The sequence below is a fragment of the Arachis duranensis genome, chromosome 6, assembly GCF_000817695.3.
Source record: "Arachis duranensis cultivar V14167 chromosome 6, aradu.V14167.gnm2.J7QH, whole genome shotgun sequence".
NCBI classification, from domain to species: Eukaryota; Viridiplantae; Streptophyta; class Magnoliopsida; order Fabales; family Fabaceae; genus Arachis; species Arachis duranensis.
Genome location: NC_029777.3, coordinates 92906864 through 92925668, shown reverse-complemented (window position 1 = coordinate 92925668; position 18805 = coordinate 92906864). Strand labels below are relative to the sequence as shown.

Here is an 18805-nt window from a genome sequence, read left to right as displayed (position 1 = left end):
AACAATCCTTTTGATAATGCCTTCGATTTGGGACCTGACACCGCTTTCTTCTTCTCCGGGAACCATTCTTCTCAAACTGGCTCGCCTGACATGAGTTCCGGTACCGAATTCCCGCCGGCGACTCGGCTGCTCCCGGCGGGGGCTACCGACGATGATCCCATGGCGCTGGGTGCTGGATTTGGTGCCTCCGCTGCGTTTGAAATGGAAGCAGTTGGTGGCTCTGGAAACGCTCTGTTTTCGAGCAGGGGAAAGGGATTGGAAGCTTTGGAAGTGAGTAATTTGAAGAGGGTGCAGGAAGTTGAAGAAGCTAGCAATGAGGGTTCAATGTGGAATTCTGAAGAGGATGATGAGAGAACTGATGAGGTGGTGGTCGAGGAGAGTGGGAAGAAGAAGAAGAAGGGGATGCCGTCCAAAAATCTTATGGCGGAGAGGCGGCGAAGGAAGAAGCTCAATGATAGGTTGTACATGCTTAGGTCTGTTGTGCCAAATATTAGCAAGGTATGAAAATCTTGTTTTGAATATATATATATTGTATGTTGTATAGTAGTAAATCCAATCACATTCGATTTCTACAAAGGTGTTTAGGATAGTGTAATCAATTCTAATTTAGGTCATGTGGATAATTTTAGTGATAACTCTTGGAGATAGCAATTTTTAGTATGTTTTGTTATTATTTGATCAACACAAACACTAAATTATTATTTTACTAATTTATGTGTATAAATTTTGAAAAACGTGGTATAAATTGTATTAATTTTTTAGTGCAAACGGTATTAATTTATATGTGTAAAATTTTAATAAATATAAGTATAAATTATATATTTTTCGTATACAAAACGTCTGAAAATATAGGTACAAATTATTACTAGTTAAATACCGGTAAAAAATAATAATATTTGTTAATTGTTAGATACGAAACATTGTTCTAATTTTAAACTCCAATTATTGTATTCAGGTGAATACCCCTAAAAAATTTTGGCTATTATTCTATTATTTCTATTTGAACCTTATTGTTAGTTCTTTTTCTTTTAAACTACTTTGGTTTAAAATTTTCCACTTCAAAATTTCCACGGTATTTTTATTCCTATCCTCACAAGGTGATTTTCCTTCTATTCCCATGATTCCATCTCCATCCCCATCTTCGGAATACACACGTTTACGTATCAATATTGTCATCTTTATGTGCCATATCATATATCATCTCTCAGCAAAACTTTCAGCTGTTAGCAATGGCAGAGCTACGTTGTAACAAAGGAGAGCGGCCTTAACATCAATCTTTTTTAAGAGTCTTATAAATAATTTTTGTTATCGGATAGAAAGACATAAAGAGTTATATATCTAATGCATGACTATAATAATGACAAGTTGTAGTAAGACCATGCACTGAATTGTTGTCATTGAATAGCCAACTAACCTAGTTAAAAAATGTATTCTGTTGATGATGTTGGAAACTTAGGAGTAATACCTGCTAATGTACTTGGATTTGTTGAATAGATGGACAGAGTTTCGATACTTGGAGATGCAATTGACTACATGAAGGAGTTACAGCAGCGGGTCAATGATCTTCAAAATGAACTGGAGTCAACTCCAACTAGCTGTTCGCCATCATCTTCCACCAGCATTCAACCTTTGACACCCACACTGCAAACCCTTCCATGCCGGGTGAAGGAAGAACTGTGTCCGATGCCAATCCCAGGAAACCAAACAGCAAAGGTAATTTTTGTTCACCTTATTATTGCAAACAATTTTGCTAGGTAACCAATTAGGGTACCAACCAATTAGTATATAGACTGCAAAAAGAAGTCCAACAATAAAAAAAAACCACAAAAAAACCACAACCGTAAATCAAAAGTAATCATAATCTCACTTTCACTACAGTAAAAACCAACCACAAAACTCTCTACTTTCTCTCATACGTCCTTTAGTCGTGGCATTTATTAGTATCACCTCCAACTGCCTCTGCCAGCGTGTCACACCATAATTGCGTCGCGTTGGCTATTACCGTCTGTCGCCATACAATAGAAAATAAAAGAAAACTATTTAAAAAAAAAGATATCATTTCAGATGTTTTTTATACTTGAATTTCGGATGTTAAATTTTAGAGGTATCGGATAACAAAACGAAACATTTCAAACATAAAAAAAAGAAACATCCGAAAAACTAAGAAAAAGAAACCTCTAAAACTATTGGAAAGAATCATAAAAAATCTAAAAAGAAGAAACATCCAAAACATAAAAAGAAGAAACATCTAAGACCTATAAAAAAGATACACCCAAAAATTTAGGAAAATGAAATAAACATCCAAAACTATTAAAAAGAGTCATCCAAAACCTAAAGAAAAGAGGAGCACGGAAGTTGCTTTGAAGAAGAGACGTGGAAGAGAGAAGGGAGGCATCGTGGCGAGGGAGTTAGAGAGGGATGGTGCGCTGGGAGAGGAGTTGGATGCGGAGGGCGTGGCAACGCTGTGAGGGGAGTTGAAGGGGGATGGCGCGACGTCGTGGCAAGAGGAGTTGGATGGCTAGAGCGCGGCGGCGGGGCGAGATGAGTTGGAGGGGGGAGGGCGTGGCATCGCAGCGAGAGGAGTTGGAGGGAGAGATCGCGGCGTGAGGAGTTGGAATGGAAGGCGCATGTGTTTTGAGTGAAAACCTAGCTTTTTTGAAGTGTTTAAACAATTCTGCTAGATAACCAACAAAAGGTGCAGCCAACTTCAGCTAACTCCTGTTTGATCAGCACTTCAACGCCCATGAAGAAAAAACATCTAAATTACATGGAAAAAAACATCCAAATCACATCAAAAAAAAAATAAAATCATTTTAAATTTATTTTCAAGGGGTTGTGGATATTTCTTTCTTTGTAATTGGATGTTTCTTTTTTTTTGTAAAAGAAACATCTACATCATAAACTCCAATACATTTCCTACTAATGGAGAAAAAAATATCCATAATCTACTAAGAACATCCAAATTATATTAAAAAGCATCTAAATTACATGAAAAAAAATCAAAAATCGCATCGGAAAAATTCAAATTACATCAAAAGAAGAAGAAGACCGACGGCGGCGAAGGACGCAATGCGATGGAGGACGACGACGACGTGTGGGAGGACGTGAAGGTGGGGGTGCGGTGTGAAGGAGGACGGCGACGCGAGGAAGGAACGGCGGAAATGAGGACGACGACAACATTTTCGACGGCGCTGCGTGGATGGTGAGGGCGACGACATGCTTGACAGCACGGGCGTGGACGCTGCTGCCTACTGGTTGTTCCCTCGCGGGTGTTTGTGGTGGTTGCCTTCCGTTGGGAGCTCTCCTGCGATGGATGATGACACAGTTACTATGGCTGACTAGTGCAAGGACAAGGCATGACGCGTAACAACTGCGATGGAGGACGCGCAGCGGAAAGGCGGCGAGGGGAGAGATGCACGCCAAGAAGGGTGTCTGATGGTGGCGCAATGGAGATATGACAACGGCGCAAAGTGTGGGAGGAGATTGACGGGAGGAGGAGCGTGAGAGAGACGACGGAAGGTGCATATATGGAGTGGTTTGTGGCTTAGGGTGATAAAACTAAATTTCTCAAATTTCAAATTTCAAATTTAGAATTAAAAGAGAGTTGGCTGAGTTGGCTTATATCATATGATCTCTTATACTTTTTTATTTTCAATTTTAAAATAAGTTTTTCTAAAAAGTTGACTGCATATAAAGCTGGTTACCTATATTTTATCTAGGTGTTTGCTATGATGCCTAAAAGATATTGTCTAATTGCTAAAATAGGTTAAATAATTAATTTTAAATTTAAAAGTATAAAAGTTAAAAAAAATTTAAATATTTAAAAGTTACTATAAAAAGTAATTTAGGTAAAAATTAGACGCCAAACAAAAGACACCATAAAATTGGCCTTTTATCTATTGCAAATTAATGTTGCTTGATAATTTTTGCATGACTTGCATCTTATAGTAACCGACCTGCCAAAATTATTCAATAGCTGAATTTTGCATAATCACGAAATTAGATTGCCAAAATCCCAAAACTATTGTGAGCTTATTATATAAATTTCAATACTTACTCTCTGCTAACATGAACTTGCAAATATATGTCTGTCTTAAAACTCCATTTTCAATACAAAGTAATAGGATAAGTATTTCCTAGTGTGGTACATGATTGCACGTAATTTGTTGAACACAACCTCATTGCAAAGTGTACTAGCTCCTAGATTGTCCAAACAAGGACTCTAAAAGAAAATAGCCTAAAAATTATTATTTGAGCACTCTAAAATAAAGCAAAATGCCTAGGGATGACGATTTGAGCATTCGACTTGATCCGACCTTTTCCATTTTGAAGGTGATGGATTTTTCAACCGTTACTTGGATTTTGGGACGAGTACAGAGAAAATGTGATGATAATTGTTTGAAATAGGACGGATACAGGTAATGGTCGCCCATCCTATATCAGTCCCAAGCATACACAAATGAATGTTTGAGATATATTATTAGATTTGATAGATTTAATTTGATAAATTTAAACTTTTTTAAGATTGCTTTCAATTAGTAATGTGATGCATTTAATTATATCTAGAATTTATATAATCTTTTTTAGCACTTTGTATTTTATTTTCATAGGCTATAGATTATATTTCAGACAATGTCATAAAAAAGAAGGCCAAGTAATAAGCCTTGATGCCATGGGATGTTGAAAAAAAAGGCACATCAGTACAAACTAACACCCACTATATTTGATATGCAAATTTTATGGTCACTGAATTTGTTTGCCTGGAAATTGAAGAAACTATTTTAACTCTCAAGTGTTTCTAATAATTTTAGGTGGAAGTTAAGGTAAGGGACGGCAAAGCTGTCAACATTCACATGTTTTGTAGCCGCCGACCAGGTCTTCTGGTCTCTACAATGCAGGCTCTGGATAACTTCGGATTAGATGTTCAGCAAGCTGTTATTAGCTGCTTCAATGGTTTTGCTTTAGACATCTTCAAAGCTGAGGTATGCTTCTTTATCCATTGCCAAGCTTCACTTTCTTACTTTTTCTTTAACCTTTATGTTATATGATGCTTGGACCTAATTTTATTGTGGTGTAATGCACATTGTGTCTATTACTAATAGTGTCAATTAATCCATGTACCAACCTGGATAGTTGAAAAGGCTTGCAATTGAATTCACTGATTACTGATTTGTGGTATGTGAAGTTTGACGGTTTGTAACTGTTGTCTTTCTTGTTTCTTAACAGCAATGCAGAGAAGGGCAGGATGTGCTTCCTGAGGAAATCAAAGCAGTTCTGCTGGATTTAGCAGGTATCCATGATATGATGTGATTCAAGTTCTTAATTGGTAAATGGAATTAGAGAAATGCTAACAGTGATTGCTGTTGTAACTTGCAAGCAGGATCCAAATAAAGCATTACTAGGAAGATCAAACAGCAGACTAGCTTAATTTGAAGGTTGAAGAGTTGTCTTGTGATATCTTGTCATGACTTTTAGCAAAGCAAATGATGTCACATTATTTTTTTAAGTCATGGATTATATCTTGTTTGTTTTATTTGCCTGTTTATTTTAGTCATGGAATATTTTTCTTAAATCTTGCTTCCTCAAAATTGTGTCTGTTTAATTTTTAAAATAGACTTGCTACAGAAAGTTGTCAACGCCCTAGTTTGTTTTTAAAGGGATTTCAATCCTCACTAATTAAATAACAGTGCACCACAATGGGTAGAGCTTCCGTACTCTGCTACCATTGGTGGTCCTCGCCCAGATTCCATGTGAACGTGATCTAGTAGAGCTCCTTAAACTTTGACTGCTGTTCTCAATCATCCCTACAACCACGACGATGAATTATCAGTTTGAGACATTTGGGACTTTTGTTTAGGATTTTATTTCAATCGTAAGCTCTAGATTGAGTATTTGAATTTCATCTCTATTTCACTTAATCGTTACCTAACACACTCACTTCACAGTAGGAAGGTGGAATCCACCATGTCAGGTAAATGTGCCGAATAAGCATTTCGGTGACAGAGATCATTGGAAGGATAATTGGGATCCACTAACTAATTTAGAAGTTCTAATTGAAGCCAATAAAATTTTAGGAGTTAAATTGAATATTTGATCAAATTTTAGGGTTAAATTGAGATTTAATTCGGATTTCAATCCTCAATAATTAAATATAACAGTGCATCACAAAGGAGTAGTTGCCAAACCGGGTATCTCCCTTAGTCTAGCTACTCGATTTTTTTTGGGCACCATGATCATCCCAGAGAGAGAAGCTGATAAACCCGACGTCCAGATATTGATAACTCGTTTTCGGATCTCCTCCTCAACTTTCTTAGGTTTTTAGCATGAATGAACTATTATTTTTAACTATAAAATATTAGAGTATTAATAATTTTAAGTTTTAACAATAAAAAATATATTAACTTGATATTTATTAAAAACTGAGCTAGTTCTTTTGGTAGTTAAATCGTACATTTTTTCTTTGATTTTTTAAACCTGATAATTTTTTTACGTATATTAAATTAATTTTCATGTTTTATAATTAAAATTGTTCACACTCAAATATTTTATGATAAAAAACTTTTGAGTGATCGACTTACCTTAGAGAGACGACAAAGAGAAGATCACTTGCATATTTGGTGTTAGTTCTTGGCAGTTGCCAGGTATGTTGCTTCCACCCAAAAAGATCTTTAGGTTTAGTAGTAGGTAATTACTTCAATGAAGATGTCAAAAACATATTCTCATAATGATTTTTATTTAAAAAATGTAATTTATTTGTATAACCATACTTTAAACAAAAATAATATTTTTATAACATATAAAAATTAAGTACTATAATTTATCATCCAATAATCAAAATAAAATATTTTCACATAATAACAATCATAAAATCTTCCTTTGGAGCAATGTTTTGAAAATGGGATCGGACCGATCAGTTCGACCGGTCCAACCGTAAACCGACAGTAATTATGGTCCAATTTGTTCTTTAAAATCGTTTCTCTAAAAATCGGAGAACCGTCGAGCGGGCCGGTTTTTGGCCGGTTGAACCGGACAGAGAACCGACCAGTTTAAAAGAAACGCGCGATTTTTGGCCAAATTTGCTTACTTTCACTCTTGGACTTGGTTCTAAAGCTCCTTCTTTTCTTTCTCCCTTTCTCCCTCCGTTTCTTTTATTCACAGAAACTCAGCAAAAAAACCCTAGCACTGTAAGCCTACACCACCACCGCCGCAAGGAGTGGCATACTGCCGCCGTCCGTCCGTCTATCTAGCTTCCCTCGTGCTCCAAGTCTTCAACCCCCGTTCGCTGTCACCGATCGCAGCTGCTTCCTCGAGCTCGGCGTCCGTCGTCTTTGTCTGCTCAGCCGCGCTTCCGCCGCCGTTGGTTGCCGTTAACGTTCGCGCCTTCGTTCAGCCGTCGTCGTCATTCGCGTTCTTCGCCGTTCAAGTTTGCTCGGCGTTCACCGTTCGCGTTCACTCGCCGTTCACCGTTCGGGTTCGCGTTCGTCCGGAAGCCACGTTGCCCTGCTTCAAACTCTGCGACCAACCCGTGCGCTCCACCTAGCCGTCGAACTGCTCTCTTTTGTCGCCGCCGTGAGTTCCCTAAACCCACCACCAGACAATACACTCACACAACACCAATACTCTGCTTGAAACTCTGCAACTTCTTATTTCTATTATAATAAGTAACTATTTGATTTGGCAGTGGTTTGGATTTTTTTCATAGACTGAATTAAAGTATACAAGAGTTATGTTCTCTTCTCTCTATCACATTGATACTAAGCTTTGAATTCTCTTATTTCGTTTCAAGTTTACCGCACTCAACATGTTTGATGAAATGCTTTAACCATATTTCGGATTGGTTTTATCATTTCTAGCTTTTAAAAACTTAGTAAGTTGATTGCATGTGAAATTAGAATAATTGGATCCTAGTAATTAGGAAATTTTAGCTGCATAAATAGCATCTTTGTAGAAAACATATTAGCATGATGATTCCACTTGCATTAGTGTTCCTCTGGTAAATTTTAACTGTTAGTGTGAACTTGTTAATTTGCTAATTGTTCTTGTGTTGTTGTTCTGTTGTTCTTCTGTTATTTTTATTTTTTATTTTTTTGTTTTGATTTTCTGTTCTTGAACCTGTTAAGTTGATAATTTGCTAAATTGTTGGGCTGCTGTTGTTTTAATTTGCTAAATTGTTAGGTTTCTGTGATTTAATTTGTTGGATTTTCTATTTAGGTCTTGTTCTTGTTTATTTGCTAAATTGTTGTTGTGTATCTATTGTTGTCTTTGAGATTCTTGCTGGATACTGGTGATCATTGATTTATTATATGCTTCATGTTTTCATTGTTTTCTTTTTCTGAAGGAAAAAAAATTCTGTTTTCATTGTTTTGTTGATTGTTTGTTTTGTTTCAGAAATTATTTTTTTTGTGATCAATGCTCAAACTCTAAATGCTGTTCTGTTGGTTTTGCAGCGTTTGTTTTGTTTCAGAAATCAATTTTTTGTTATCAATGCTCAAACTCTGAATGTTGTTCTTCTGTATTTGTTTTGTTTCATAAATCAATATTTTGTGATCAATGCTCAAACTCTGAATGTTGTTCTGCTGTTTTTGTTGTTTCAGAAATTAATTTTTTGTGATTAATGCTCATACTCTGAAAGTTGTTCTGTTTTGTTTTAAGGCTGAGTTTAGAAGAGGTGATTGATTTTTGAGTGTTGTTTTGTTTTTGTTTTAAAGCTGTGTGTTGTGTTCAACTTTCATTTTATAGGAAATTCTTTGAGGTATATAAGAATTAAGAAGGAAGACTATTTTAACGGTATTATTTTGTTGATTCTGGTATGCTACAAACTTGAACATAGAATTGAAGAGAGAAACCCTTTATTATTTTATCATTGGCCTATTTTTGGCATTGCATATCATTGTAGTTTGTTTATTCATAGAACTAGTTGTTTATGATCCCCTTTTGAAGTAAAAAATGCAGGAGAAGAGTGTTTAGAACTCGTTGTTTTATTCATTGAGTTTTTATAGAATCATGTGTTTATTATAAAACGGTTTTTTTCGGTTGAATTACGGTTAAACCGGTTGAACTAATAAACTAATGAATCAGTACTAGAATGGTTTGATGACCGGTTCGGTTTTCTGAACCTTGGTTTGGAGTAATCACCTATTATATTATCCTTCGCCATCATGGTTGTTTTACACTTTTACTTGAAGTGTCTCTTAAAAAAACAGTATTCACTTTTTTTTATTGAAATAAAATATGAAGATTGTACAAAGATATAATTCAAGACAAGACATTATTTCATAGTGTGTGTATGATATTTTCTGTAAACAGTAAAAATAATAAGTAAAATCGAAAAAATTGAGATATTTAACTGTATAAATTTTATTTGAGAGTTTTTATGCGTTATTAAAAGGTTAGGTATAAAATTTGAAAAAGTAATTATTACGAGTTTTAATTTATCCTTTAATTGTCTTCTTAATATTTAAAAGATTAACAAATTCAAATATATATTATTTTAAAAATAAAACTATAAAAGTATATTTTTTTTATTAAAATTTATTAGAATTGAGTGTATTTAATTTGACATTCAAAGTTAACTTAGGAGGTGAGAATAGTTTTACTCATATAAATATCATATGATCATAAATTACTGTATCCCTTCATAAACCTGTATTTCACTAGGTATATTTAAAAAAAAAAAGTGGCATCAATTCTTATATTTTATTTTATCTTTTAGAATTTTGATTTCTTAAGAAAGGTCTTTAGAAATTCTTATATTCATTTTGGAGGAAGAGTGATTATTCCTATGTATTAATTTCTTACCACAAAAAAATATTATACTTCAAGAAGAGAGTAAAAGGTATAAAAAAATATTATACTTCAAGAAGAGAGTAAAAGGTATAAAAAAATATTACTGAATAGTTATCAAACCATTTGAAGTATTTTATACACTTTTTAATTTAGATATGGAAGGGAGAATGGTGTAGGATGCAGTTATGGAGTGTATGGGTGTTTTATGCAATTGTGGTATTAAGAGCAAATTGGACCTTTCGATTTATGTTTAAAAAATTAAAAAAATTTGCATTATATAAATCGGACCGTCCTGATTTGTGTTTATCCGATTTTTGTTTTCAAAATAAAAAAATAAAAGTACAAATTAGACTCTCCGATTTTTCTTCCAGAACGATTTGTGTTCTTTATTTTTTTAATAAAGAAATTGGACAATCCATTTTCTTTGTTTTATAATTCAGAAAAAACTTCCTACATTCATGTCTAGTACCACCCATTTTCATAACCATGTACAACACCCATAGAATTTACATATCCAAAAAAATAGCCTATTTTATACTCCTAAAAAAAATGATAAATCACTCAAGTGCCAATCAAATTTTAAAAAAATTAAGAAATAATTTGCCTAAAAAGTAACTTAATATTAGAGAGTAAAAAAATGATTTTCTCAATACATTGAACTTATGAAAATTTAAAAAAATTAATATTTATTTTATAATTTTTTATAAAACTTCTCTTTAATAATATCTTTAAATAATGCTCATACAAACACTTATTGGCATGACGTTTTAAGAAAAAAAATCCAAGTTAAATGATGGACCATTGTTACATGGCAACATTTGTGTGGATACTTAGAGCGGTCCATGACAACACCACGATTAATATTTAATAATTTAATAATTAATATAGTAATGAAATGAAATATATGATTTGGACAGAGAGAGGAAGAGAGAGTGAGTGTAAGAGAGAGAGAGAAAGTGCGGAGGGACGCCGCTGTTTCCATCCCATTCCCCACTTATTTTTCCCTCGCCATCACTTCACAACTTGACACACCTCAGTCAAAGCCGCCACCGCACACTCACCACTCACCTTTTTTCCTCCCTCTTCTCAGGGCCCCCAACGAAACGACAGTGTTTCAAAACCCTAACCTCTCATTTATCTTCTAACACACTCCAATAACTCCATTCTCACCCTCTCAACAGAGCTCCTTCATACAAGGTATCTATAAATTCCTAGAATCTTTCCCAAACTTTTTCTGTTAATGCGAAAAGAGTTTCTTTCGAGGAAAAAACGAAAATGATTTCTTCTGCATTATATTTCGTTAAACTTCAATTGATTGTGTTCTGTTATTGTAACTGAATTGAGTCATGGTTAATTCTTGCAGATCGAGCATTAAAGAGATGAAGCATTATTTGGCGGCTAACTATTGAATAACTTAAAGCATTATTGATATTTATTTTTCTTGATTTCATTTTCCAATTTAGTAAATTTGCTGAAATAACTTATTGTTAATAATCATGACAAGCGCTATGAACCTATGCGGTCATTATAACGGCACATTCGCTGCGGCTTCTGTGAAAGCATCTCATTGCCAATCTCACTTGTTGCCGTGTCGAATTGGATTCGCGGCGTCTGTAGCTGCGGCAGTTCCAATTTCGTGCTGTGGCGCAAGGAGAGGTTCTGGCAATAGGCCTGCATTTACTGTGAGCTGTTGCAAGGCAGCAACAGGGAGAGATGTTTTGGTTGAGGAGAACGACGTCGTTTCGGAAACAGAGAGGAGTTACACTTGTGTCATGAAGTTTGGTGGCTCCTCGGTTGCCAGTGCTGAGAGGATGAGAGAAGTTGCCAACCTCATAATTAGTTTTCCAGAGGAGAGGCCTGTGATTGTTCTATCTGCAATGGGAAAGACAACTAACTTGCTTTTATTGGTATTTTCTATTCCCTTTTCTTTTTTTGAAAAATCTTTATGGTAATCATGAACATGAAGCACTGATGAGTCTAACTTACATCTTTTAATTATTATTTGAATTTATGTTTATATTACTAAAACAAGAGTGGTACGGCAATAATTAGATGGAGTTAGTATGTTATCTTATTTATGATAAATCAACTATTAATGTTGACTTGTGTTTGTGAAGCATTGATCTCTTTGTTCTAAGTTAGGAGGATTTGTATGTTTTATATAAATGTTTTAATTATGGTAATATGATGTATTGAGTCTTGGTGATCTAGGGTTTTATATAGTTTAGAATTTTCCTTATCTGATGTTGAGCTCTGTCTGATATCTTTTGATCCATGTAGCTGACCTGTTGTTGTTTGTTGTCATTGTTGTTGATGATGATGTTGAGTTCTATCTGTGTTGTAAACCTTATACTTTTTATGTTTGGTTAGGCTGGAGAAAAAGCTGTAAGTTGCGGTGTTTCTAATGTTGATAACATTGAGGAGCTTAGCACTATAAAAGATCTGCATCTCAGGTAAGGGAAATTGATTTACTCAATGCTTTTTCCAAATCTAACTAGAATTTTGAGAAAAAAATAAAAAATAAACAATAAAAAATATGTTTAAATTGACTACTACTTTCTCATTGGTATTCTGTATTTATTTACTCAGGACTGTGGATGAGCTCGGAGTAGACAGAAATGTTATTGCAAGTGAGCTACTTTCCAAACTAGATTAATCGTTGATTTGGTTGTATTCGATACTACTTATTTTATTAAACCCTCTTACAAGATCAAATTTCACTGATGATTCGGTGCTGCATTTATGTGCGATTCTAATGTGCTTATGGGTGTCAATCATGTATTTAAATAAAAGAGTTTATTTACAATACATGCTTTTATACTAGTTACTGCTTGTTTAGATATATAATTTTGTTTTGTGGTTTATGTTTTGGGAATTATGATATTGACATTCAATGCTTTATGAAGGTGTTGGCTAATTTAAAGGGCTTTATCTAGCACGATTGCTTTTGATAATAACTCTGCCAAGAAATTTGTGAGGCAAATGGTGGTGGTACCAATTGGCATCATGGATTGGCCATTGCATGAGTAACTTGGCATAGATTTGCATACTGGTTTTCTTTTATTGCATTGAAGCCATAAAGATCATCATTGTAACAGGAAAAAGGAAAAACCATAGTTTGAGCTTGTTACATCTATACGAAATTTTTATTTTATTACATCTACTTGTGTATTGAACTAATTGTGCCATTTACTTTCTTTCTTCTTAGTATCTTTGCTCAAGAAATTTTCATGTTTGAACTTGAATTTTTGCTGACTTGATATGTTATGTGGAAACTTCCAGAGCATCTTGAAGAATTGGAACAACTTTTGAAGGGAGTGGCTATGATGAAAGAGTTAACTCGACGGACTCAAGACTATTTAGTTTCATTTGGAGAGTGCATGTCCACTAGGATCTTTGCTGCATATCTTAATAAATTGGGTATTAAGGCCCGCCAAGTATGTTCTCCTTAATTGCAACTCATAAAGTTACTTCTGAAATGCTAATGTTGACTGTCCAACTATAGATCCATTTCATTGTAATTTGTTGATGAATGCTAATTTAATGGTTCAACAGTATGATGCCTTTGAGATGGGAATTATAACAACTGATGACTTCACAAATGCGGACATTTTGGAAGCAACTTACCCTGCTGTTGCAAAGAGGTTACATGGTGATTGGGTCTCGGATCCCGCAATTCCAATTGTTACGGGCTTCCTTGGAAAGGTTTTTGTGATGCCTTTCATTTTTATGTTTTTTCATCCTCTCTTTTGGTATGATAGTTTTTGGCATCGATACAATGGTTTGTAAAATTGGAAATGCAATTTGTCATTTGTATTTTTCTTGTAGGCCCGGAAATCATGTGCAGTTACAACATTGGGTAGAGGGGGTAGTGACTTGACAGCTACAACAATTGGGAGAGCACTTGGGTTGCCAGAAATCCAGGTTTGTAATAAAAACTTCTGCATGTCAAAAGTGCGTTAGTGCCCTTAATTTATACATTCAAGGAGCTGTTGAGTTTACATTTTAATAATAATTGTTTATAGGAAATGCAAGTGTCTGTTTTTTTCTTGATAATGTAAAATACTAACAGGAATTACTGCATATTTTTACGAGTGAGAGAGTACATGAGTTTATTTTGCCCATTTATGATTGAATTGAGATAGAAAGGAAACAGATAATGTGGAGTTCTTTAAACAGGTATGGAAAGATGTTGATGGCGTTCTAACCTCGGATCCAAATATATGCCCACAAGCTGAACCGGTTCCATGTTTGACATTTGACGAGGCTGCTGAACTTGCATATTTTGGTGCTCAGGTATTGTTATATTCACCTACTTTGTTCTGTTGACAATATGCTATTTACCATTTCTCTCATTGCTATAAAACATTTATGGATTCTATTTAGTGTTCTTGGTTCTGTTTGGGGTTTAATCACATTTCTCATTGTTGTCATAAAAATCATGAGAAATTTTATTTTGTAAAATTTTATATTTGTATACTTCGCTAGGTTTAGATATAACAAGATTCATGATAGAACATTGTGGTTTTGACTGGCCCACATATCCTCCCCAATCTAGTGGAATAGGGTTTTGTAGTTGTAGTAGAATTATATTTGCTAAACTAAGACAGCTTAGTTACATATAGGTCGGTTATTGTCGTTGTTTGTATATTTTTACTATTTGACATGATAAATCTTGTGATGTATTATGTAACTTCGCTAAGCTTGATTAGAGTAGAAATTTAATTCTACTAGTGTACAACTACGGGGTACAATGTCCTTAAAATGGAGAAACTATGGAGGAGGACCAATATACTAAAATAAATGCAACAATGTCGTTCAATCTCTCTACATATCAGAAAGAGATTCTATCTTCAAACTAACATGAAGAGACAGCAGATAACACCATAAATGCATTCTTTGCCATAATTCTTGTCGGGGGTATAGGAACAAACTAGAAGATGCAGTCGTTCTGCTTAGTCCCAACTCCCAATACCCAAGAACCACATAACACAAGCAGCAACTTCTTTGAGTCTTTCTATGGCAAAACCTTTGGAAGGTATTGGCAGATATTCAGAATCTTTCTTCTTAGCACAACCTTTGAAATGTATTGGAAGGACCTGATCCAAGGGGAAAATAAGATACCAAATTTTCACTAAGAACTTAAAGCAATATATTATGAAACTAAAGTAGCTTCCATAATGTAAGCTAACTTGGCCATTATTTGGAGTTAGACTTCCACATTTTATTAAGAACTGTGGGGTCCTGTGGTTCTTCTGCATTAATAGTGCAATGAAGTTTTAACCTACAAATCCTGGGGCTTTGTTTTGTTGTTATACCAAATTTTCACTGGAGTATAAATTGGATGACATTGTTGTGAAATTTGGTGAACTTATAGGACTTGCAAAATAATTAAACCATAATGAAATAAGTAAATAAAATATCTTATAGATAAACTTTTCTTTAATTTAAATTTTATAATCATTTCTTCAAAAAGTTATCTTTTATCAAATTCAGATTTTTGAAATAACTTTTCTATAAAAATTCTTATCTGTTTCAAATTCATATTTGACTTCCCAGATCATTTGATTTCCTTGTCTTCTTGAGTAAAGGTAGTCTTGCTTTGCATCTATATTCTATACATCATATGTATGCATATACAGTATGCTGTCTCCTGTGCCACAACACTTGTGCCTTCTGCCTTCTCTCTGATGTCTTTGTCAGACCTTCTTCCCCTTCTACCTCTTCCTCTATAAGTGGTGCATAAATGCCAAACTTCTTTCTTTCATAAAGATGTTATATCTTCCCTTTCTCCTTTTCCCCTCATCTTTTGGCAATAACTTGGGGAAGAGTCAAAAGATTTCTTTATCTTCCTCTGGGTTTGATATCCATCTTGCGTCACTAGATACCTGTTCCATGGCATAGTCCATATAACTCATTCAGCTTTGCTTAGCTTCTTGTTGAAGAACTATTAATAAGCATCAGTTGTACAATGGTTCTATGATATGTCTGAAATTTGTAACTGAGGTCTCTATGCAAGGTATGTCATCAGTTATCACCTCTAAGAACTATCCTGAACAGCAGGATTAGAAGAAAAACATAAGTATAGACTGCATAGTTCTTATTATGTGTAGCTAATTTTGAATGAGAACATAACAGTGTATTATTGTTGTAACTGCCTGGTATTCCTTGGTTAAAAAGGGAGGGGGAGAGAGACAGGATTTATATGACTTCGCTTTGGGATATTGGAATAAGCTTGTTGGAAATATTTGTGATTTGCAGGTCTTACATCCGCAGTCTATGAGACCTGCTAGAGAAGGTGATATTCCAGTAAGGGTTAAAAATTCTTACAACCCCAAAGCTCCGGGTACTCTCATCACTAAAGCAAGAGATATGAGCAAGGTTTGTGGAACATCTATACCTGAATAAATTATAAATACTATCATCTTAAGGATGACTTTGTACAACTATAGTTAAGTTTTACTTTGTCCACCTACAGGCAGTCTTAACTAGCATTGTTTTGAAACGTAATGTGACCATGTTGGATATTGTTAGCACTCGCATGCTTGGTCAGTATGGGTTCCTTGCTAAGGTGAGAAAGCTAAAGCCTGCAGATCTGTCCTTTTATGTGATGAATACCTTCCTTCCTGTCTTCATATTTCTATATTTATGCAGGTGTTTTCAACCTTTGAAGACCTGGGCATATCTGTTGATGTTGTAGCTACAAGTGAAGTCAGTATTTCTTTGACGTTGGACCCGTCAAAGCTTTGGAGCAGAGAACTAATTCAACAGGTGAGACATAGTGATGATCATCTCCATATCCTGTTGTTAAGTTACTTCCAATATTGTTGGTGTTACGGTGTTTAATAACTTTTTCCTCATGGTGTCATTTGACCACCTAACATACGCTACTTAGTGAGACAAGACTTGAATTATGTTGTATTTTACACCTATTGAAATATCCTTTCTCTGCCATTTTTGTATACCAGCCTTTGCGTAATTCTAATTGATTGTCAGTCCCTTAAGCAGGAACTAGACTATGTTGTTGAAGAGCTGGAAAAAATTGCTGTGGTGAATCTCCTACAAAATAGATCCATAATCTCTCTCATTGGAAACGTTCAGAAATCATCACTAATATTGGAGAAGGTTCTGTGTTATAATTATCCAACTTAATTGTGTTCCAAGAATTGTTGTTTTGTTTTGATCCTGAGTTTCATTTTGTAATATCACTATCTCGGTCCTTCCACGTGAGCAGTCTCAAACTTATTTACAGTAGTAAGTTAATTTTTCACTTTCCTTTATTACTGATTTGCCTTTTATTGTAGGCCTTCCGTGTTCTTCGAACCCTTGGCGTCAATGTTCAAATGATCTCTCAGGGTGCATCTAAGGTATCCCTACCTTAAGAAAATGGTTTTTGTGTCCTTTTGACCCGTCTTTAGTGATCTAGAAATCATCAACCTTGTACATTTTGCATGCATATATAATCTTAGTTGGCATGAAATGGTGTTGACCAAACGTATTATGTCTTCAAGTGGATAGCATGACATGCACCAATGTTTTTTGGCTTTGTAGCATGGTGCTTTGTCATACTCAAGCTATGATTTACATATGTAAAAAGTTATAACAGTATTCTAAATTCCTTTATTTATGTTCATACACACACATGGGGGAGGTGTAAGGGGTTTCTATAAACCCCTTCCAGCTTTAGCTGGTTCTTGAACCTGGATACACTTATTTTCAAGCGCAATATCTAACTTCATTCTCAAATGTTTTGTTTCCCTGCAGGTGAATATCTCGTTAATAGTAAATGACAGTGAAGCAGAACAGTGTGTAAGGGCTCTCCACAAAACCTTCTTTGATAGTGAGCCTTCCCAGTTAGAAAATGAATGCATACAAGGGAATGGCTCTCATCCTGCAATATCATAGGGGAATAGCATACTTAAACGAGCAGCATATACGGGAATGGTTCTGTTCCTGTATAATATATGGGATTACTCCCAAATTTTGTTTGGATGAATTGGGCACGTTTGGTTTAGGATTTTTGGCGACTATTTTTTAGAAGCAGAAGATAAAGCAAGAGGAGCGTTAAGTTATTTTGTACTTTGATATTATTGTATTGTATGAGTACTTTTTATTAAATTTTGAACGTTAAATTGTTTGGTTGTAATAAATATAGTAGTAGTTTTTCACTTTTTCTCATAAAAATACAATTAAGTATATGGAGTGAGAGATATAGAGAGTGTGAAAATGAGTGTAAAGGGAGGGACATTTTTAAAAACTTTTCAAAGATAAAATTGTAATTGAGAACAAAGAAGTGGTTACAAAATTTAGGCAGCATTATATATATGTATACATATTTTTTCCTTGTAGGAAAAGCAATCCTTTATTTGCTTCTAAGAAATAAAAAATAAAAATAAAATTGTGATAACAAAAAAAAAAGATAGGGTTACGTGTTTTTACATTTTCTTTTATTCAAATGATAAAAAGCTAGAAATGTATTCAATAATAACCAATGAATACAAACTATCGAATTCGGGAATTAACATCAGAAGTGGGGATCAAGTGAATTTTAATTGAAAAGAGAACAGATACAGCTTAGAATGGAAAGGAAGCAGCAACACCAATCACTTCCGGTAGCTTAAAATTCTTATAAATATATGCAGATAAAGAAATGTTAGGCCATCTTAGTCTAATAATTTTATTCTATATTTTTAAATATTGATCACTAATTAATAGTTAAAAATAATAAATTTTAATAGTCTTTTAGTATTTTTTGTATGTAACTTTTATTATTGATTTTAGTGATTATGCGTTAGTAGTATAAACTAGCTTTACATTATCACTTGAAAAAAATCTTGTAAAAAAATGTATTGATTAGATGCTCGCATACAATTTTTAGCATAACAGTGTTTATAAGTTAAATTCATTTTATGAATAGTTAATTTTAATAATAATTATGAATAGCAACTTTTTGTTGGCAAGGATCATTAAATAACTGTAAAATAAAAAAATTCATAAAATGGATTTAATTTATAAAATA

At 34.3% G+C, this 18805-nt stretch overlaps 2 protein-coding genes across 4 annotated transcripts in view; both read left to right on the top strand.

Annotated features, from left to right (window-relative positions):
• The window catches only part of LOC107494644 (transcription factor ICE1), a gene marked incomplete at its 5' end in the record, with an annotated part of 8919 nt that extends 3347 nt beyond the window's left edge, over positions 1-5572 (top strand). Inside the window, 5 exon segments of the mRNA XM_052262576.1 lie at positions 1-498; positions 1495-1713; positions 4812-4982; positions 5227-5290; positions 5381-5572. Of these exon segments, the coding sequence (XP_052118536.1) occupies positions 1-498; positions 1495-1713; positions 4812-4982; positions 5227-5290; positions 5381-5391 (963 nt within the window).
• A 1540-nt stretch (positions 5573-7112) lies between these two features.
• Positions 7113-18091, top strand: LOC107494643 (aspartokinase 2, chloroplastic). Of its 3 annotated transcripts, none has more exons than XM_052262575.1 (14): positions 7113-7569; positions 11291-11693; positions 12157-12239; positions 12376-12416; positions 13069-13223; positions 13342-13491; positions 13615-13710; positions 13966-14082; positions 16048-16167; positions 16265-16357; positions 16441-16557; positions 16783-16911; positions 17091-17153; positions 17551-18091. In XM_052262575.1, exons 2-14 carry the CDS (start codon positions 11295-11297, stop codon positions 17689-17691), a joined length of 1704 nt encoding a protein of 567 aa, XP_052118535.1. In that variant the 5' UTR covers positions 7113-7569; positions 11291-11294; the 3' UTR covers positions 17692-18091. The 3 variants fall into 3 exon arrangements, with proteins under 3 accessions (XP_052118535.1, XP_015971168.1, XP_015971169.1); XM_016115682.3 differs by lacking the exon at positions 7113-7569 and adding an exon at positions 10691-10983 and having other exon boundaries at positions 11150-11693; XM_016115683.3 differs by lacking the exon at positions 7113-7569 and adding an exon at positions 10693-10983 and having other exon boundaries at positions 11150-11693; positions 16795-16911.
• Positions 18092-18805: the final 714 nt, after the last annotated feature.

Coding starts and splice junctions, on each gene's coding strand:
- LOC107494643 (XM_016115682.3), top strand. CDS start 11,283: ATGACAAGCGCTATGAACCTATGCGGTCATTATAACGGCACATTCGCT. Junction 12,240..12,375: donor ATAAAAGATCTGCATCTCAG/GTAAGGGAAATT, acceptor TTATTTACTCAG/GACTGTGGATGAGCTCGGAG. Junction 13,711..13,965: donor TTGGGTTGCCAGAAATCCAG/GTTTGTAATAAA, acceptor TTCTTTAAACAG/GTATGGAAAGATGTTGATGG.